The 23,190-nt window shown below is 31.9% G+C and overlaps 1 protein-coding gene across 1 annotated transcript in view; it reads left to right on the top strand.

The window, feature by feature from the left end:
* ADAMTS6 (ADAM metallopeptidase with thrombospondin type 1 motif 6) overlaps positions 1-23,190 on the top strand; it is a 295,386-nt gene that overhangs the window by 163,235 nt on the left and 108,961 nt on the right. Inside the window, exons 9-10 of the mRNA XM_027606633.2 lie at positions 4,376-4,522; positions 12,627-12,768. Of these exons, the coding sequence (XP_027462434.1) occupies positions 4,376-4,522; positions 12,627-12,768 (289 nt within the window). The remainder of the gene's footprint in view (positions 1-4,375; positions 4,523-12,626; positions 12,769-23,190) is intronic.

The following is a 23,190-nucleotide window of genomic DNA, read 5'->3' as shown; positions in this document are numbered from 1 at the left end:
CAACTGTTGGGCACTAAGGTCCCAGTTTCTCTAGACCACTGTCAATACTTAGTTCTAGGTGACATTCTAATCTTTGCCAGTGTGATGGTTTTAATGTGAACTTTTGTTTATTCTTTCTGATCACTAATGAGTTTCACTTCTTTTACCAACTCTTCACTGAGATAGACTTTCCTCAGCAGGGAACCTATCTATTTTATTTTATTTTTTTATTTCAAGTTTTTATTTAAATTCTAGTTAGTTAATATATATGTTAAAATTGGTTTCAGGTGTAGAATTTAGTGATTCATCACTTATGTCTAACACCCAGTGCTCATCACTACAAGTGACCTCCTTAATACTCATCACCCATTTAGCCCATCAACTCTCAGTTTGTTCTCTATAGTTAAGAATCTCTTATGGTTTTCTTCCCTCTCTTTCTCTTTCTCTCCCCCTTCCCCTGTGTTCATCTGTTTTATTTCTGAAATTCCATAAATGAGTGAAATCTTATGGTATTTGCCTTTCTCTGACTGACTGAGGGAACTTATCTTTAAATATATATATATATGCATATATATATATATATATATATATAATCTATCTATCTTCTGCTTCAGCCTGATTAGCCTATTAGAGGGATCTTTTGAAGTTGATGTCATGAATAGCAGTTGTAAACTCCCATTTTACTTTGTGTCCCTGTAAGTGAACTTCTTAACATTGGTCAGGTTATTTTTGGGGTTTCTTATATTTGAAATATAAGCTACAAAAATATACATTCTTCTAGGCAACTGAAACCGAAGTCCTTAAGATAGCTATCTGCATTTGACACCTAAAGATTGTTAGTAGACATAGAACTTATAAGATTTCCTCCTTTATGTACTTGAATTCATGAATTTTTTTTAAAAAAATCTTATTCGAATATAGTTGACATACAATGTTACATTAATTTCAGATGTACAACATAGTAATTTGACAAGTTCTTACATTATGCTATGCTCACTCAAGCATAGCTACCATCTGACACCGTACTCTATTACAGTATGAGTATATTCCCTATGCTGTGCCTTTTGTTCCCTTGATTTATTCATTCCATATCTGGAAGCCTGTATTTCCCACTCCCCTTCTCTTGTTTTGCCCATATGCCTACCCGTTTGGCAACCATCACTTTGTTCTTTGTATTTATAGGTCTGATTCTGCTTTTTGTTTGTTATTTATTTGTTTTTTTTAGATTCCACACATAAGTGAAATCATACGGTTTTTGTCTTTCTTAGTCTGACTTATTTCACTTAGCATAATATCCTCTAAGTCCACCCATGTTGTCACAAATGACACAGTCTCAACCTTTTAATTGCAAAGGATACAATTTCTAGAGCACTGTAAATATTAGCATGTAAAAAAATAAAATTTTGTATGCCTCTTTTAAATATATCAATTGAATCTAAATGCCATAGCATCTTGGTAACTTTCATTATGCATTTAAAAAATATGTGAACAGGTTCTTGTTTTATAGTCAAAATTTACATTATTTTTTCCCTCTTTTAACTCAATATGTTTAGTCTTTCTTTCCCAACCAGAATCTATCCTGATGTATATTTTAGTATTTCTTTTTTTCCTTTTTTTTCTTTTTTTAAAGATTTTATTTATTTATTTGAGAGAGAGAATGAGAGAGAGCATGAGAGGGAAGAGGGTCAGAGGGAGAAGCAGACTCCCTGCTGCGTAGGGAGCCCGATGTGGGACTCGATCCCGGGACTCCGGGATCATGACCTGAGCCAAAGGCAGTCTCTTAACCAACTGAGCCACCCAGGCACCCTATATTTTAGTATTTCTTAATATATTTTTAAAAAATATATTTTTATACTTCAAAGTATTTTAATTATATCATATCTCTATCACAAAAATGTATATAAATTGCAATTACATTTACAAAATTTCCTGTAATAATAAAGGGAAAAATTGTCTCTGGTTACATATTCATTACATTACAGTCATTGTTAGCCAATTGTTGATCAGAGAAGCATGTGCATTTTACATATTTTAGTAAATAATAGAATCTAAAAATAAAGTTTTATAGAAAATGTGCCTTTAGTTATATTTTTTCAATTGCTGTATTTGTCTCTCTTGCTAGAATGAGGCAGAATTTGAGTATCAATTCAACTCTTTGATTTTGTTTTTATAGATTTGAATGCTGAGAAAATTTGTTCACATAAATAGATGAAAAGAGTTCATTGTAGAAATATCACTCAGTTCTTTGAACTCCTTTTGAATTATTTGTCAGAACATAACCAATGGTGATCTAGCATCAAAAAAAATTTTAACAACCCATTGACTATTCATTTGATTCTATTCTCTTGTAAACTTGATGAAAACAAGAAACTACATATGTCATTCAATCATTAAAATCATTCTCTTTCTCAACACTGATACAAAATGATTCTGATTGTCTCTTCTTGACACCCACATTTTTAGACCCCAAGGCAATGAACCATTGTAAAATTATAGATGAGTAAAGGATAAGTTTCTCTTTTATAAGGTAGGAGAAATAAGATTTAAAAAGGAGAAGCTTGACTTTTTTTTTTTTAGAAAAGAATACATAAGGAAGTTGAAGATCTTGAAAATAATTTTCTTAAAGCCATCTGTGTCTGCCTATACCTGTCTGAATTCATATGACTCAGGCATATGTATAAGGCTGCTGCTAAAAGGAAATAATTTTTTTAAAGCTATCATCATTTGAGAAGAATCAATAGTATTCACATGATAGCATCAGCCTTTGAGAGAAGTATAGAATATTTTTTATTGAATTATAAATTTACATTACAGAGCTTTCTATGTAACTCTGCAGCTGATTGTTTTGACAGAATTATATCTAATTCTATAAACTGTAAACTCCACCATCATGTTCCTAGAAGATCATTCAAAGAGACCGATTCCAGTGTGTTGATGTCAAATAAGAAGACTAAATACTGGTGTATTTAGTTTTTGGTCATTTTGGTGGGTTACTTGGTGTTTTAATTTAGGGCTCTGGATAAACACTCTTCTATATTTCTCTTTCTTTGCTTATGTTCGTTCCTCCATGTGAATTACTAGTTTCATCTCTTTGCCCCACATATGATATATCTTTATTATGGCTCTTTTATATTGTACTTATGAAGACCAATTCATTCAGCTTCCTAAACATATCTCAAATATAATCCCACCTCTCTATCCAGTGCCCTTTTCAGACCTACATCATTTCTCAATTGGTAATGATCTGCTTTCCCTGCCTCCATTCTCTTGCCACTCCAATGTCTCCACCATAGAATTACTATAATGACCTGTCTAAAATATAGATCAATTCCATAGTCTCCTGCTCTGAAATCTTAAGTTGCTCTTGCTCAGAAATCTTCAGTGTCTCTGCACTGCCAAAATTATTATTTACTTTCATTTATTGTAATTCTCTCTTCTCAAGTACCTTTCCAATTTTTTCTCCAGCAACTGTCCTCATCTGTTTTATACTCTTATCACACAAATTACTTATTTCCTTGAACACATATCATGGTATATTTATTAGGATGTCACAATGGACACATAACTTTATTTTTTCACTAATAGTGAAAGCTTTTGTCTATCTGTGGAGAAAGACTAAAATTTATTCATATTCATATCATTTATAGAAAAAATTTATGATTTATCATTGAGATATGTTTTTATATCACATTAATAATGGCACTAAGCATGGCTATAGGACACGGGGGGAAATGGCAAAGACAAGCTTTGAATAATGAAGGGAAACCGAGGTAAAGAAAAACTCTATAATCATAATCTTTAAATGTATCAAGATTTTTCAAAAGGTGTTTTGAAAACACACATACACATACAAACATAAATTGCATATGTGTTGAATTCTCTTTTATCTATATTAATAAGAAAAATGATTTTTGTATTTGACCTTTAACCTAGAACTCAATGGATTATAACTACATTTTTATAATTCTCTTTTAGATTCAGCATAGTGAGGTAGCATGACCTCTAGGATGTTAACAGGCAGGTTCTACTAACACTTACTAACTGTATGATCTTTAATAGGTCATTTATCTTTGCTAAATCTCAGTTTTTCATACCTATAAAGTGAGAATTAATATATATTCCTTATCTGTTCAAGGAAAGATTGTATCATGTAAGTTAATATTTGAAAGTATATGATCAATTAAAGAGATTTAAAAATAAATTGCATCATAGAATTATTCTGTAGTCTCCTTAACTTTAATCCTGTATTTCCTTAGAGGATCTTGATGGAAGCTATATGTTGATAAGGCTAACAAATGATCAAATAAGGAAATAAAGGATATATTGGGGTTCATTTGTTTTATTTTTTTTTATTTCTTTCTTTTATGTTTCTTATGTTTCTTCCTTGTTAAAACAGTTTTGGTATGAACCATGATGGAATTGGAAATTCTTGTGGGACGAAAGGTCATGAAGCAGCAAAACTTATGGCAGCTCACATTACTGCAAATACCAATCCTTTTTCCTGGTCTGCCTGCAGTCGAGACTATATCACCAGCTTTCTAGAGTAAGTAATCTCTGGAGAGTGATGATGAATTGCTCCAGAAGTAAGCCATTGGTAGAAGCCTAATATGTAGTGCTTCAAACTGCATAATGAGTAACTTTTATAGGGTGATATTTCAGGCTGTTCCCAAAATACTTTAATATATCGTTGTGGCAAATTTTTTCCTTCATACTCAAGCAGAACTTGGTAGATTAAAGAATCTGGAGCAAGGCTATAAGTGGGGGTTGATGATGTGAGTGTCAGAAATGTTCAATAAATGGGAAACAATGTCAGAGAGAATTTAGATTTACACAGCTTAATAGTGTATAGGCCAAACTTTAATTCAGTGATTATATATTTCATTTTGTTGTTGAAAAAACTAAGTTTTTTTTTAGGAATGCTGAAGTATTTAATAGTAACAAACAACAACAACAAAAAACCAAACACCCAGCAAATGAAAATGAGAAAATGAAAATTTGTCTTTGAAAATTTATTATGTGACTCATCTTTTCTGCAGTTTGAGAACTTCTTTGCTGATCTTTTAATATATATTCTAAGAGTCTGGTTACTTAAATGTGAAATAAATAAATTAGCTGAGGTGTAACTATGTTTATGAAAGCAGATATTCTTTCACATCTCACCTGCATAGGACTTTAGGATTGGACTTTAGAAACTTACAGACTTAGGTCTTACTTTCTAACTGTGTGACCATGGGCATGTTACTTGACCTTTCATAATCTTCAGTGACCTCACATGTTAAATACATACATCTTCAGGTTTTTGTATATATATAATTATGTACAATGTTATAATGTATATGAAACACAGTAGACATTCATTAAGTGATAGATATTATTTTAAATAATATCGAGGCTTTAAACCTTATTGCTCTATCATTACTTTCAGCTGTTTTGTGCCATTTTTTTGGGGGGGAGGAGAGATTAAATATTCTGTGAAAAAGTGAATCATAGAAAAAGCACATGTGAACTACAGAAATTCTTTTTAAAAACTGTTCAGAGTTCACATTTATATGACAATGGTCTAAAACTTTCAAAATTCAGATAGGTTATATAAGGTAATATTATTTATTAATGTTTGGCTCATATCTGCTAATAGCTGAAACTTCTGAAAACTTAAAATTATGTATTTTTTTAAAACCCCAAACAAGAGATTTTAAATCACCTAGCACAACGATTTCATCAATCAGAGATCAAAAGATAAATGTTTAAAATGGCCTTTTTTAAATTAATTAATGTAATAATGAAATAGAAGGAATTGGAAATTCATATCAGAAGGTAGTTCCTCAGAATAATTATGCCATAACCTAAAAATTTTTAATGTTAGTAATAGGTAATTATAACACTGTACTTTACCTCATGCCAAAACTGGGTTGAAGGCTATAAAGATAGACGACAGAAAGTTTGTTTGACATCTTTTGGTGGTTTTTAACACAAAGCCCTAGCATTATCATTTTCCAAGATGTTTTTAATGAGATCATATTACCTAAATTTTAAACATTGTTGAAGATCTGCTTTCTCCAGAAATCAAGCCAGATCTGGAATTTCTCCTTTGACTTGGCTCATGTTTTTATAATGGAATCTTAGTGTCTATCACCAGAAAGACAAACTGTATAATATGCTCAGTATGCCTGTGCATTTTTGAAGTCTTCTCTCCTTATGTTTTTTTTTTTTTCAAGTACCAATTTTCTTTCTCCCTTATCTGTTTATTTTGCCCAGCCTATTTGCTAGGACCATCTTTGTATACTTAATACAAGGACCAGTTTTGAGGTCTTGCCAGACCCTGCCTTGATGAAACTATATTAAGGCTGTTAAAATACTTGGAAAGGGAATCCCTAAATTACTAATTACTGTTAAGAAACCACCACAGATTTGGTGAGAGATGTAAAATTATTACTAGTTGCAATAAAGTGTTCCACTGAATTAATTAAAAGAATTAATCCAAAAAGCATTATTTAAGCCTTATTGCCTCTGCATTTTGTATGTAAGCGTGATTAGTGTTGACAGGGTTCTAAAGGGCTTATTTATCCTGTATTTTATAAAAATATTTCTGTTGTAAAAAAAAAATTCTGCTGTGCATCCTCATGGGAATGCTCACACAGTAAAAGCCATTAGTAAAAGGTAGATATGAAAGACAATGGGTAGAGATTTGGGGAAAGTTGGCTTTTTTCCCCTTTTTAATAATAAACTAAACAACTCTGATTATAATCTGACCAAGCAATAAGGTTTTTTAAACACAGCACCCTTTAAAAAGGTCAGTTCACTGGAGCACAAAGACATAATAGTAACTTTCTTGATTTTCTTTGTTCCTTTTTATTAATACAGTTGGCTTAATTGCTTTAACAGCTATGTGTGATATTTTTAAAAATCCAGTGATATTTTGATCAGGGAGTGAGGTTACATTTATGTTTTATAGTTGGCTCAAAAAGACTCCTAACATTTTATTTTAGTTTCTCTTCTCAAGAAAAAGAAATCTTGAAAGATGAATTGTTTAGGAACTACAACCCAGCCAACAAAATGCATACCTTTCTTTACTTAGTGACTGTATAGGCCCAAGATGATGGTGGATTCTAACAATGAGCTTTCTATTATTTACAGAGATTCACTATTCACTATGTTCAACTGAAAACAATTCCATGGCCTTTAAATGCCAATAGAGTAAAGTCTCTCGTGTCTTTCTGAAACACTAGGTGCTATTGATCAATCAGGAGATGGTGTTTTACCAACTCCCAATATTTTTTTTCAGATTTCTTAAACTCGGTGATTCAATAAGTGGTTCATGAATCGCCCAGAAGCCGTCCTGATTAAATAATAAAGAACCCATTTCCGTTAAAATGGACGTGTTATGCCAGCTTCTGATGTTTTCGACGACGGCTTTGCAGGTAGTGTCCTTCCTATCTGCCTGCGGGACTTATTTACTTATTTATTTAGAAAATAGAGAAAGATGAACCTGGTATTATGGCTCACACTCATTGATGACTATGGGCTAATTTACCAGGCAGTGGAAGGCAGCCAGAAGTAGTTTAGGCCAGTTTTTCATACATTTTCCACCACTTAGTGGTAGTACAGAGTAATTTCATATAGTTTTCAAAAAATTCTGGAGCCTCTGTGAATCAACTCTTTCTCTATTTAAATTAAAGTCTGTTAAATTGTTTGAACTGTCAGAGATCCATAGCAAAATTTCCTACAGCTCCAAATTAAATACAGACTAGACATTTTCACAGAAAGGATGGAAGCTGAATAAAAGAAAGGCAATATTATGGCAGAAGATGAACTAGAAAGAAAGAGCTACAAGGAAAGTGATATAAGATGAACAGGATAACTAAGACACTCACATTTCCTCTATAGCAATTAACTTTGAAGGTCAAATTTAAATGGAAATGAGTTTCATAGATGGGCCCTCTTTTTATATGGAGCCCAAGAAACAGCAAAACAGGTTTCTCCTCCTTCCATTTATCAGGCATGTTTTGGGGACTTTGCCCTAACTCATAAAAATCTTTGATAAGTCATAATTACACATGGAGAAGAGAGCATAGTGGAGTAAATCATTAGCAGTATGGTGTTTGTTGGAAGCCTCAAATTCAGTTCTCTTCAAGCATCCCAGTCATACAGAGGGCAAGAGAGAAAGGTCTGACTTAGAGGAACTCATTTTAGAAGGTAGTTATTGTTTTGTGAAGACTGATAAAGCAGTTTACAATAACCTAGTAGGTAAGACACTTGACTTGCCATAGATAATACAGTCTAATTCATTTTTGTTTGATTTAGGTGTATGAGCACAGTTTTGTGGCAAAAAATAGGAGTTGGCATTAAATTTTAACTTTTTGTTGTTGTTGTTAAAAGACTGTTAAGATATGTATAGGGTTATATAGAAAGATTTATTTTTTAGATTGACCCACTGTGTTGTAGGCTGAAGGTCTATACTTTATAGTATAATTGTTTAAGTAAAAAATCTAAAACTGCAATTAGGAAAATGTGCTCATGTGTTCTGGAAACAAAGCCAAGGGTGCATATTTTACATAGGGATCTGTAAATGTTAGCTGAAGATTCAACTCTGGCTCATGTTCCCATTTTAAGGCTAATTTTCAAACTATGTAAATAAGACTTCTCTAAATTAGAGGTAGAATACATGAAATATGATTTTGCTATCATGCTGCAAAGATTTCTGGAAATGTAAATATACTTTGATTTACTAAGAATTTCATAATCTAGGAAAAAGCATGTTCTCAAGCTAATACACATTTTTTCTGTCTTAGATGCATAAGCAAAAGTAGAGTCTATTATCATCTTTATTGCTGTAGATATTAATAAAGATTGGGCTTTTAGTAGTGAAATGTATGCTGCTATGGAAATAGAGTTCTACTTTTTATGTATATAGTTTTGCTCGGGACAAGTATATCACTACTTAATAACAATAAGTTATAATAGTATCTCATAGATGGAAGCTAACAGTGCTCTTCATTTAATTTATTAGAGTAAGGTTTCTGTTTTCTGAGTGGAAAAATTTGCATATGACCAAAGCACAGACCATCTATGCTTAAAAGTGCCATTTGATGAGAAAAATCAGGAAGATTTATATATAACACCACTACTATTATTATTTTGATAAGAGTAGCATAAATAACACTAGACTCAGCATCAGAAGAATTGTATGGTTATATTAATTAGCTAGAACCCTAGATTTAATAACAATTACTCATATCTCCCTTTTGTTAAATGGATGCAATTACAAAATATAAGAGAATAACTCATCTAATAATGTTGAGAAACGAAAAAATATTTGTACCAGGAGACCTATACAAAAATGTTCATATCAGCATACTTTGCAATTTTCAGAAATTAAGGATAATGCAAATGTTTGTTAATAGAAGAATGGATAAATAATTGTGCCATAGTCTTAAATGGAATATTAACGATATTAATGAACAGACTACAGCTATACATATCAACATGGATGTTTCTCACATTCATAATATTGAATGAAAGAATAAAGTCACAAAAGAAAACCTACGGTATGACTCCTTTTATGTAGTCTAAAAATAGGCAGATTCATAATTGAGAGATGAATAATTACTAAAAAAAAGCATGGAAATAATTATATTAAAAGTCATAATATTAGTTACTTCTTCTGGAGAAAGTGAGGGGTGTGATTAGGGTTGAGCTCTTGGGAATTTTCTAAGAGGAAAAAAACACTTCTAGGGTTAAATATACATCTCTCAGATCCATGTCCTCTACCTTATATACTTACATCTGTGGTATTTCATAATGGCAGTTGATGACTCAGAGGCATGGAAATATCCAGAATTATTATTTTCTAAGAGTTAATTAAAATAATTATGATCTAGAGATTTAACGTACTTGAAAGTATCAGGAAATTTTAGTAACATTATGCAAAAAATATTTGTGTCACTTAACTTCCAGTTAAGAATTAAAATATGAAAACTGCCACACCCCCCAAATAGTTTCATCCAGGTTTTACTATACATATCAAACATGGTTAGTAGAAGAAAAATATATAGTACATTTTCTACCCAAAATGTAGAAACAATTTAAATCATATCCCTACCCTTGTTTTCCCAGAGCCGATAATAGGTAAGACATTTGACATGTAAGCATTAGTGGTTTGTACAATACTATCGCCAAACCCATTTCAAAAGGCCTTTGTTGATGCCATATTCCTAAATACACGTCCATTTTAATAAAGATCTATTTTTTGTTTCTATTTTATTTCATACAGTGTTTTATTCTTCTGTGAAAATATACAGAAAAGGAGAATAAGGCTTATCTAGATATTTAATTCTACATTAATACAAAGCAGTAAATACTTAGAAAAAATTGAAACAAAAATCCACTTTCGGAATAAACCTTATCAGAAGACTTTGTCCACAGGTGACCACAGTGCATGCCTTATTGTCTAGAGGCCCTTCCAATGGTTGTTGGATTGGGTATTTTTCAAAGAACATGAACCATGATTAGAACTCATCAATACCTGGGAACAAGAACTTTAGATGAAGCAATTATTCTTTCTTTATTCTGGATTAAGCCAAATTTCAGTTTGCTATCAGAAAAGAATTTTTCCCCAGGGTATCTATTCTTAACCTCTTTTGGGGGGGTCCATATAGTACTTCCTCTAGGTTTTTGGTTAATTTTCTATATCAGCAAGTTATTATGTATAATAGTTTTTAATAGATTTTTGAGTTAACACTACTTAGGTGACTATATCATATACTTGCTTTGTTATGCTATCGGCAAATATTTTTGCCTATGGGACCCTGTACTTGAATTTTTCCCATTGATTTATAGTAGTACTTAACTTGATTTTTTTTTACATATTTCAATCCTTTCATAAAGACTTCTATAATTTTGTTGTAGGTGGAGATGAAACTCATATTTTGGAAGAAAAATTATGGGATTAAACTGCTAATTGATTTATTTCATGAATATTACATTTTATCAAAATTGTCTTCTTTCTGTATACTTTTCACATTTGACCTCTATCATTAATCTTAATATAAAATTTTGAATTTACTGGTAGAATTGCATTTGCCTAAAATTTGCATATCTATGTAGATTAAAGATATTTTATGTAATAAAATAAAAAGAGCTTGCTATTTTAAAAGTTCATCTGGAAAGAGTTTCTCTTACTGAGGTGCATGTAAATTTTTAAAAGTAAATAAATAGGAAGTAAAAAGCGTTCTGTCGTGAAAACTGGATAGCTGGGTAAAAAAAGGTGTTTTCTGTTAAATACCTTCAACAGTGACAAGCGAAATGATTATAATAGCCAATAATAAACTCATTTATATTAGTAACACATTTATTATTCCATCTAAATATTTTTATTGGTGAAAAACCAATCAAGAGGGGCGTAAATGAAAGGGTGTAAAGAAGACAGTGTTCTGCCCCGTGAGTTTTTGATCTAGCACCTTATGAGTAGTATGGTTCAATTTTTAAAAACGTATTAATTTGCTGCTGTGCAAATACACATTTTTATATAGCAAATTAACTTTTACATTTTAAGAAATACGACAAAATAATAAGTGAATATGAAACTCATTATTATGCATGGCTCTTTCTTACTTATCTATAAATGAAAATTTGTACCGTCCTAAATAATAGTTGAGGAACTTCTACTTGTGAAATTATTTTCCTTTGGCAAAGTGGATGGAAAAGATTTGGAAAAAAAAACACAAGTGCTGGCACAATTGACAGGAATGTTGGAAAAAATTTTTAAATGTTGGCATAGGAATTCTTTAAAAATTCTAAGTTACTCACATGTGAAATGAAAGTAAAAAAGCATCTGTCCTATTTTATGCACACTGACTAAAAAAATGAACAATTATATTTAGCAAAGTATAAAGCTCTTTAAACTAAGGTATTCTGTCTGGCTTTTGGCGATCTTTATGTTATTTGTTCCACTGAATTAAAATATTATGTTTGAGTGCAAGCATACTTTGAAAAGCAGAAATTGCAGAGAGGAGAACATTCTCTTTTCCAACTCTGATGACCCTAGATGAAATATGAAATTTTTGAGAGACTAAACACTTCTAATATACTTGAGAGAACTTTGGATCTTGGCCTCATTTGTCATTCTGCCCATTTATTAGTGAAATATTTCAAGAACCTTTGGACATGTCTTACTACAGCATCTATTGTTCTGCCCAAGTTAGAGGAGTATATAGATTAGGTCTTTTAAGAATTACAACCATGGTGGTGGTGGTTTTTTTTTTTTAATTTTCCACATTTTATGTTTTTAATTCTACTACCAGATGTGGTTATATTTTCATGGAAAACAAACAAGAAGCTTAGAGTAATATGAAATTCTGTTTTGATTCCTTCAGAAATTAGTTTAAATCAGTGTTTTAAGGCCAACATGACATTTTCAGATTGTTGTCTGAGATGCTTTTATTGTGTCTTGGTGCTGGAAAAAACAATTGGAGCTCTTATTCACATTTCAGTAAAGTTATTCTGTTTTGCTATATGACCATTTATTGGTAGAGATTATTGCTTTTCATGCATTAAGTTATTAAAACAAAGAATTCAACACATGGTTTCATAATTGTGATGGAAATAGTCCATAGTGTACCTAATTTCCTTTGATCCTTTATGTTGAACAGTTCAGGCCGTGGTACTTGCCTTGATAATGAGCCTCCCAAGCGTGACTTTCTTTATCCAGCTGTGGCCCCAGGTCAGGTGTATGATGCTGATGAGCAATGCCGTTTCCAATATGGAGCAACATCCCGCCAATGTAAATATGGGGTAAGAAGTCTTAATCCTTATGTTTAGTCATTTATATGTGTTCTTTCATGACACAAATATTAAGTTAGATTTTTACTGAGTGCAGTTTACCTTTGATAACATCATTCATTTAAATATGGCCTTTGGCACACTGCCTTTTTTCTGATACCATTTGTCTAATATCTATTTCTAAATACTTGAGTAATCTCAAGTTTCAAATGTCTTGTGAGGAATACAAGTAGAATTTTAATAATTTCTAATTTATTTCTTTTTTAAGTCCTGAGTTTATAATGTCAACTTTTGAAATGTTATGCTTTTGAAAACTACCCTCTCCCAGCCTTTTCTGATACTCTAATAATTGGGTTTAAGGGAATTTTCACATTGGTTTGGAGCCTTTATTTTAATTTATACTTTTTAGTACTGAGTCATTTCAGGTTGCTTCATTCACTGCCCACATTCTAACACAACAACTGAGTGGGGACAAGATGACATTAACCCAAATAGAAAAACAAGGAAAATTCCTGTGGAAAAAAATGTAGGTTTCATAATTGACCCTTCATGTGTGCCTAAAAAAGTGGGCTGTGGATGAAGCAACTTGAAATGACTCAGTACTAGAAAGTATAAATTAAAATCAAATAAATAATATTATATATATAAATAATTTAAAGTTTCATTGAGAAAGATATCAGTGTTTAGTATAGAGACATGTTCGTAGCAGGTACACAGTGTAAACATGCTGAATGAAAATAGGATTTTTAAATGACAAGTTGTAAGAAAAATTCAGGTTTAAAACATAAGTTTAAAGGCTTGGTTTCTGTTTTTATGCAAATAGTGTTTAAAATCCCTTTTTAAAAATAATAACAAAAAAAGGAATTCAGTCTTAAGATAGATATACTAAACAGTATACACATGGTACTGTACCAGTTATTCCCCTTGGTACAGTACAAAGGAAAGTGATTTTTTAAAGTATCCCTTGGGTGACAAATATATTATTATTCATGGTAGGCTTTGGTAGCACATTTTGTGCAACAGATTTAAAGATTGTGTGCAACTATCTAAATATCTAAAGCCTTGAGTAAAACTTTGGTCTTTCTTGTCTCTCAGATAGAGTCTTCTGTTATTATTTCTAAAGATTTTAGTTTCTTTTTTTCTTGGGTTGCTTTTTCCTACAGAAAATGTTGATCAAATTTCAATTATGGTCTTTTTATATATTTGTAGCTTAGTAGGTTGAAATCCAAGATCAAATGAGATTACAGATTTTCTGTTGTTCTTATCTGTGATCTCATTTCTTTATTAGGAAGTGAAATGGTTAATCTACATTTTAGGTTTTTTTAATTGGAAATTGAGTTTTAATTGCATCTATGTATTTTCATATTACATAATTTATATTATCAGTTTTACAGGATCTACGGATGCATCTTTTCTTTCTTCAGTAATTAATAAAAATTTTCACCTGATTATCCTATCTCTCTATCTGTTATATCTCATTTATTTCAGACTAGTTGATCTGAAGTGAAGTAGGATAAATAGTAATTGCAAAATTGTGTATTTTCAGTTTATGTTCCTTATATTTAGCTTTTTTTAATAAAGTTTTTTTTAACTTATTTGAGAGAGAGAGAGACAGAAAGAGCACAAGCAGGGGGAGGGACAGAGGAAGAAGCAGACTCCCTGCTGAGCAGGGAGCCCAAGGGGGGGCTCTATCCCAGGACCCTGAGATCATGACCTGAGCTTTAGTCAGATGCTTAGCTGACTGAGGCAACCAGGTGCCCTCTTATATCTAGCTTTTAGATTCTATTTCTTTATGTGTTGTGTTTATAAAGCTTTTTTAATAGATATAAAATAAAATTTGGAAAACTTGGGGAGAGACATTAGCATCTTACAATCCTATACAATTTCACATATTTTGTCATTAATCTTTTCACTTTGATTTGCAGCAAAATGGTTTTCTTAGACTCATGTACTATATGAAAATGCTTATGCTACCTTTTTATAAAGTGCTATATATTACTATCAAAGTTTCTTGAGTCAAAATAGATTCTTTTTTTTTCGCATAATAGATTCTTTACAGTCACTCCCACCTCTTAAGCTTGTGCCTGAAAAATTGGTTTTACACAATTGACAGCACCCAAAGACACATCATGTTTTATCTGGTGAATTGCTAAGGTTTTAAATGATTCTAAATACTACTTTAGAAAACAGTAGTGGCTTTGACAGTAGGAGTCCGTTCAGGTAAACAGGTCATACTTCAGATAGTAGCTGAAGGGAAAGCAGACCAGCCATGATTATAGCTAGCTGTCACTGAACACAAGCACTGGAGGCTTAGAAGAGCACGGTAGCCTTTTAGTGAGGGGATACTTCTGGTGTTGGAACATCAGGAAGTGATCCCTCTTTCAACAAGCACATCTCTAATGATGCCAGGGAAGATTTTAAACAACTAAAGATGATACATTGCTGCAGCAGTGATCAACTTGCTATCTCTTCCACTTTGGTTATCATGTGGTCATTGATGGGGTTCCCAGTGATTTTATCTGCAGTTACAAAAAATCTTGCTGGAATTCTTTGTGAGTAGGCTCATCAATATACATGTCAGTTATATTGGGGAATTTACATGAAAATTTTTAATTTTTATTCAACTTCAGGAAGCATTTTCTACCGTTATCCTTGTATATCATCCATTTATGTTTTCCAGGTATTCCTAAATTCCAATAGAAGTAGTGAGGAGATGGTAATGGTTATAAATGCAAAGAACAAAACAGTATACAGAGTAAGATAGTTGTATAATATAGTAATTTATAAATGATGTATGGTTTGTGGTATTTATGTTGTACCTTTTTCTGAGATACTTCAGACTAACTTTGATAAAAATTGTAATTACCTATTAATATTTTATAGATGGTGAAACTAAAATACAGAATGTGATTTACCTACCCCAAGGTAAAAATAAAAATTTAAAAAGGTCTAATTTACTTCCATTTTCTATTAGATGTAGTAAATATCTTAATAAAATAAACATATATTTTATTTCAGGAGATACTTTTTATCAGTGTTCATCAAATGATGTCTGTTTCTAAATATCTTCTTTTTTTAATCAGAATATTTTTATTATGTTAATCACCATCTAAATGTCTTCTTAAAAAACAACAACAACAAAAAATTTCTCTGTCTTATCCCAGTCTTTTTTGGGAGAGAGGTGGTCTGGAGAGCTTCCCTAAACTTATTTTCAGGGTTTTAAATTCTCAAGTGTGTGAGACCCTCAGTGTTGGATTTGAGTTATATATATATTTTTCCCTATGTAAATAGTTAGGACCTCTTCAAGGCAAAGTACAAGTACAGATGAGCAACAGACAAAACAAGATCCTACCAGATCATCTAAAAAATCTGCTAGCTGCATCATCAAGTTCTAAGGGTGCTGGATGAAACTGCATTGCAAATAAAAATGTCCAAAAACATTTTTTTTTCATATTTAGAGGAAAACTGCTCTCTATAAAGTTCTGTAGAATCTATTGTCTCACTCCTCTTCCACTTCCATTTGTCTCCTCTTTCTTTAGCAGAAAAGAATCATTAAAAGTGGATTAACAAAAACATTTTACAGTAATAATAATAAGTTTCAACTTAGGAAGAAACTCACTAATGAACCTATGTATTGTAGGGGATATGGGTGATCTTTTGCCTGCTCTCTTAAAAAACGCAGATTAATTCAGGACTCAGTCTCAAACATAACTCTACATTTCTTTATCCTATCGCTATAAATCATACCCTAAACATTGTTTTCATATATACTTACTGTTTCACTGTAGGTTAACAATATCCACTACATAATTTACTGGTAACTGTCAATTGGTGATTGCTACCATGACACTTTTTAACAGAAATGGAAGAAAAAAAACAACGACCCTAAAATTCACATGGAACCATTAAAGACCCTGAATAGCCAAAGTAATTTTGAGCAAGAAGACCAAAGCTGGCAGGATCATACTTCCTGATTTCAAAAGCTGATTACACAGCTGCAGTAATCAAAATAGTATGGTACTGGCATAAAAACAAGCATATAGACCAATGGAATGGAAGAGAGACTAGAAATAAAGCCATGCATATATTATCAGTGGATCTTTGACCAGGGTGCCAACAATACACAATGGGGAAAGGATAGTCTCTTCAGTAAATGGTATTGGAAAATTGGACAGCCACAGGCAGAAGAATGAAGCTGGATCCTTATCTTATACCATACACAAAAAAATAATTCAAAATGGATTGAAGACTTAAATATAAGACCCAAAACTATAAAACTCCTGGAAAAAAAACATAGGGAAAAACCTTCTTGATTTTGGCAATGATTTCTTAGATGTGACACCAAAAGTATAGGCAACAAAAGCAAAAATAGACAATTGGGACTACATCAAACTAAAAAGCTTCTGTACAACAAAGGAGACAGTCAACAAAATGAAAAGGCAACTTATGGAATGGAAGAAAATATTTGCAAATCATGTATCTGATGAAGGATTTATGTCCAAAATATATAAGGAAGTCATACAACTCAATAGCAAACAAACAAAACAAAACAAAATAAAAACCCCAAATAACCCAATTAAAAAATGGGCAAAGAACTGAATAGGCATTTCTTAAAAGAAGACATACAAATGGCCAATAGGAATGTTAAAAGGTGCTCAACATCACTAATCATCAGGAAAATGCAAATTGTAACCAGGATGAGCTATTACCTCACACCTCTTAGGATGGTTATAATATAAATAAATAAAAACAAATACAAAAGAAAACAAATGTTAACAAGAATGTGGAGAAAAGGGAACACTTGTGCACTCATGGTGGAAATGTAAAGTCATGCAGCCACTATGGAAAACAGTGTGGAGATTTCTCAAAAAAACAAAAAAATACAAATGCCATATGATCCAGTAGTCCCACTTCTGGGTGTATACCCCAAAGAATTAAAATCAGCGTCTCAAAGAGATATGTATATTCTCAAATGTATTGCAACATTATTCAAAATAGCTCAGACATGGAAGCAAGCTGTCCACTGACAAATGGATAAAGAAAATGTAAGAACTTACAATGGAATACTATCCAGGCTTACAAAGATGGAGATTCTGACATTTGTGACAACATGGATGAATCTGCTAAGTGAAATAAGGCAAACAGGGAAGTACAAATACTACATGATACCACTTATATGCGGAATCTGAAATAGTCAAACTTATAGAAGCAGAGAGTAAAATGGTGGTTACCAGGGGGAAACCTGGGGAAAATTGAAAATGAGGAGGTACTTGTTGAAGGATGCAAAGTTCATTTATGTAAGATGAATAAGTCCTAGATATCTACGTGTACAGCAGAGTAACTATAGTAAACAATACTCAATTGTGTACTTAAAAATTTGCAAAGAGGGTAGAACTTATGTTAAGTGTTCTTATCACACACACACACACACACACACACACACACAATAATAATAATACATAGGATGGGAAGAAGCGGTGATGAATATGTTTAGGGCATAGTATGGTGATGATTTCATGGATGTATACATGTCTCCAAATTCATTAAGTTGTATGCATTAACTGTGTAGAGCTTTTTGCGTGTCAATTATACCTTAATAAAGTGGTTTTGAGAGAGAGGTGGTTGCTCATGAAAAAGTAGATTTAAGGCCCAGGATGATATAAGAAAAATTTTATAGCTACCATAGCTTTGTTTAATTTATGGGAAATTTTTATTACATATGAAGTTTGTCACTGTTCACATAGACTTACAAATTAGCACATAAATGCATAATAGTATGTTATACATTGTTATTGCTTACTTTAATGTAGAACTGAACAATGTTTTATCAATGGGTCATGTATTCTAAATCCCAGATGGAAACACATGATCTAATACATGGTTTTACAATGAAACAATATTTTAAATAAAATTCTGCTCACCATTAACTATTACCTATGACCTTGAATTGACTGATAGATTTTACTCAGACACTGTTTCCAGGGAACAGCAGCCAACTCATTCTTGTGAACTTCGGATGGCAAAAGGTACGACAGGCATCAAAGTGTTTTTTCTTTACCTGGCACCTGGCAGACATTCAGTAAACATTTCCCTTTCTTCTATGAATATCTGTGTCATTCATTATACCAGTCCTCTATAGTTGATACGCTGGTAGTTCTGTAGGGGAATCTAAGTCATCTGTAATTGAGGAGCATATGAAGATATTCCAAGGCCCCCATTTTGACTCATTCACATCCTTTAGTGTCAGCTCAGTATTCTTTTCAGACAGGCCTGTCTGGTGCATCTATAGATAAAGACTTCTCCCAGTTTTTCTCTTTCACATTATGATTTTTATTTCCTTCATAGAAGTCATTTCAAGCCATAATCATTCTGCTTATTTGATTACTTGTTAATTATTTCAATGTGATATTCTACGTAAAGCTTTCCCTAACAATTTTAGGTAAAATTGTGTGTGCACACATGCACATATGCATGCACACACACACTCCCTGTCATTTTCCTTCCTTAATTTTTCTCCTTAACATTTATTACTTTTAAACATACTGTATATTTTGCTAATTCATCTTGTTTTCATCTGCTTTTCCTACTAGAATAGATTTTTTTCCATGGCATAGAGATTTTGCCTATTTCATTCCCTGTTCTTTCCATAACACATAGAACAGAGCCTGGCTCATGGTAGTGCTCAATAAATATCTGTTGGAAGAATGAACTGATAGTTATAACAGAACATAAGTTCCATGAGAGTAGGAATCCCACCTGCCTTGTTCATGGCTGTTTACATAGTGAGTAGCATGATGCTTACCTTATAGTATGAGCTCAAAAAATATTTATTCAATAAATGAGTGAGAAGAATTATATGGTGAAGAGATAGTGGGAGAAGACCTTTGTGACTTTTTTGTGTATTTGAAGAGCTGACAGAAGGCTAGTGTTGCTGTAGCTCTCAAAGCAAGTACTATATAAATGAGATAGAAAAAGAGGTTAGGGCCCAAATTTGTGTGCACCTAATACGCTGTGTTAAGAATTTTAGGTTTTTATCTTAAGAGCAATGGGTAACTATTGAAGGTGTTTTAATGAATGAGACCAAGAGGGGTATTGGTGTGCAGAAAAATCACAGAATTTCAACAACATATTGTGTCTTAGGAAACCAATGTAATTCTGTAATCCAGGGAAACCATATTGGAAAATTGAAGACTTAATACAAAGTGATCTGTCTTCCTCCCTCTCCTTTTCTCTTCTCCTCCAAACACATTCTACACAGAGTCCTAAAGCAGCTCTGCCACAGTTGATACTCCCTTGTAGCAATGCCCTTGCTTTTCTATGTAAATGTAAATATATTCTTTTCATGCTGGAAGGTACTGCACCATAACTCTGAGATGAAATGAATGAAAGTGTTTATGTATAGAAATTCCATAATTTTGACATAAAGGTTGCAGAACCATGGGTATTGTGGTGGAAACAGAACATACAAAAAGAAAATATGACATAACTTTGGGAATTTTAAGCCTTCTCATTAATTTTGAATTTTTCCAGGGGAAATGTGTTTGTGTCACACACTATTTTACTTACAGATCATCAATTAAGGATTAATGAGAGAATAATCTATAAGTGGCTAAGTATGCCATACTTGTTCCATACTTTATGTGATGAGAGATTTTTAGGATCTAATATTAGAAATGGAAGATCACAATGAGTATATAGGTTTATATATAAAACTGGATTTATTAAATTATAGTAACAAAGTACAGTTGATATTTAGTCAACTCTAGTGAAATGTGCACATTTTCTCACCTAAGGAAATCTACCCAGTAGGCCAATTTGTTATCAAAAGGTTGTTTGGTAAGCATAGAATTAAGATATAGGATGGTATAAATTATTTTTATTAACATGTTAATTAATAACTATAATAAGAATACCATCAAGCTATATCTGCCTGAATTATAGCTATTTGTAGGCAGAGTAATCTGCTGGAGATAAGATAGTCGAGTTGTCTAATCAGTGTATCCTCCCTCTGGAGAGTACTTAATAAAACCTGACATATTTTGTCTCTCAGACTCAAGTTTTTAATGTTTTCATGCTTACTCCCTTTTGTTTATTATTTTATCACCACCAATTAGTTAAGATTCAAGTCATTATTGCTTTCTACTTGAAAATCATTCTAATAAAAAGACTATTAGTCTTTTTAGGGAATTGTTGGCTACCTACCCAATTTTTTTTTTAAGAGATGCAGATAACTTGGGAAAGGATGATAGTGAAATATTTAGAAGTACATATAAGGGAAGTTTAAAGAAATAGAATTTGAGTAGCCTATAAAAAAGAAGGTTAAATGTTGGCCTTAAAACCATAGTCAGGCTTTGGAACATTTATTATAGTTTGATTGCTGGTAACAGATTGTTCTCCTTCCCTACCAAGAGCATTAAAAAAAAAAACAGTTGTCTTAATTTTTACAGCTGGAAGCTTGTAGATTAAAGAATTTCAAGTTATTATATATTGGAATGTTGTACTGAGGAAGATTGTAGAACCACTTTCCTTGCAGATTTTAAGGTGGTGTAAATATTCTACAGTGTGGTTTGATATGGAAATAATATTCATGGAATTATTTTAGCACTTCAATATTCTTTCAGAGTCTAACCATATATACTTATTAGGCATATACTCAACGAGAAGTTGATTTGCTTTTATTTTTCTTAATTTCAACCCCAAATTTTAGGTCCGAAATTACTTGTATTCTTAAAGATCACTTGTTTTTACTTTGGGTTTGCTGCTTAGAGGTATTTTTCAAAACCATTTAATCATTTTTTTAACCTCTTCAAATTGATAATTATGTAACTTGCATTCCTAGATTTGTTCTTTGTTATACATATATGTGTACACATGTATATGTATGTATATATATTTGTATGCATATATATATATAACAAAAATATATGTCTTTCTAAGATCTCTTGTATTTAAATTACCCACATAATAGGATTAACCTATTTAAAGCTGAAATAAGTGTACGTTATTCTGTTTCTTCAGATGGCTACTAAACACCTGGAGCCAGGCCACGGGGTCACCATATGTTGGTTTTCAGTTTTCCTTTATGTGATACCATGATAAGTAACCTTTCTAATCACTGATGCTCCTTTCTGACCTCTTCAGGCTCTGCTCTCCCCCTTGGCTGTCAGGATCCTTTATTGCAAACAGCTGTTGAGAGATGTTACTGATAGGGTAATGAGGACAAAGAAAATGTTTCATATTCAGAACCAAAGACCCAAGATGGCATAGGGTTTAGGATTTCCCACGGGCAGAAAATGTGTGTATGTTTCTTCTATGATCCTTACATTTGCTTAAAAAAAAATGAAAAAAACAAAAACCAACTAGCATTAAAGAGCCTGTTTTCTCTTTGTATAGTTTTCCTTCCTTAATGATATAATAATTATAAAATCGTTTGCTAGTTTTATGATTTCTCTTTCCCACCTGTGTCAACTGCTAATTTTAATTTTCCCAGTTAAATCAAAAGGCTCTTCTTCCCATTTTTTAGTATCTTTTAAGAGCTATAGTTGTGTAAACATATAGTTATGAAAACATTAGAAAAGATAATTACAATTTCTTTTATTATTTTGAAAGACTTTTTGAGTGTAAAATAATCAATTATTCTATTCTGATAAACAAAGACCTAGTTCAGTTTTTTACAAACTTGTTTTCTCAATATCAGATACTTTATTTTACTTTAGATAATTACTTTAAAACTACAACCCTTATATGTATTTTTATTATTACTTATATTTGCTATTTTTTTATTGTTAATGTTTGCAAACAGTGTCATTCATTTGAAAAACCAAATAGACTAGAAGTCTGGGAGTGGATATTAAAATTTTAAACAAGTAGGAATATTTAAATGTCTTGTCTCTTGGAAGACCATGGAATACTTTTGAGGAGTATGTTTACAGTATCTTTTAAAAAATCCAAATACAAGGTATTATTACATTCAGAAATTCCAATAATAATAATATATAAGTTGATGTCTAAGTTCATATAATGAGTGTATATGTTATGAATTAGTACATAATAGTCTTAATTTGGAGATATCTTCCTTTAAAATACAGGTAAAGAATAAGAAGGTATTATGAAGATTGAGTGAGATTTTTATATGACATTAGAATACAAGTAAACGTTTTCTTATTGGCTAGTGACTATTCAGTTGTGGAGCACTTAAGAGAAATGGGAAAGTAGTTTAGTTGTGTGGAGATACTTTGGGCATTAATATCAGGTAGAGCTGATTCAAATCCAGGTTTAGTTAAGATTGAAGCAAATTGCTAAAGCTTTCTGAACATAACATTTCTCAAACTTTCTGAGAAGATTTTAGTGATGATTAAGTGAGATACAAATATGAATATGCCTTGCATAGTAGTTGACTGTATACCCTGAAAAAGTGTTAGTGTTAGTTCCTTT

This window comes from Zalophus californianus, chromosome 5 (genome assembly GCF_009762305.2).
Source record: "Zalophus californianus isolate mZalCal1 chromosome 5, mZalCal1.pri.v2, whole genome shotgun sequence".
Classification (NCBI taxonomy): Eukaryota; Metazoa; Chordata; class Mammalia; order Carnivora; family Otariidae; genus Zalophus; species Zalophus californianus.
This window is presented reverse-complemented; position numbering and strand designations above follow the sequence as displayed.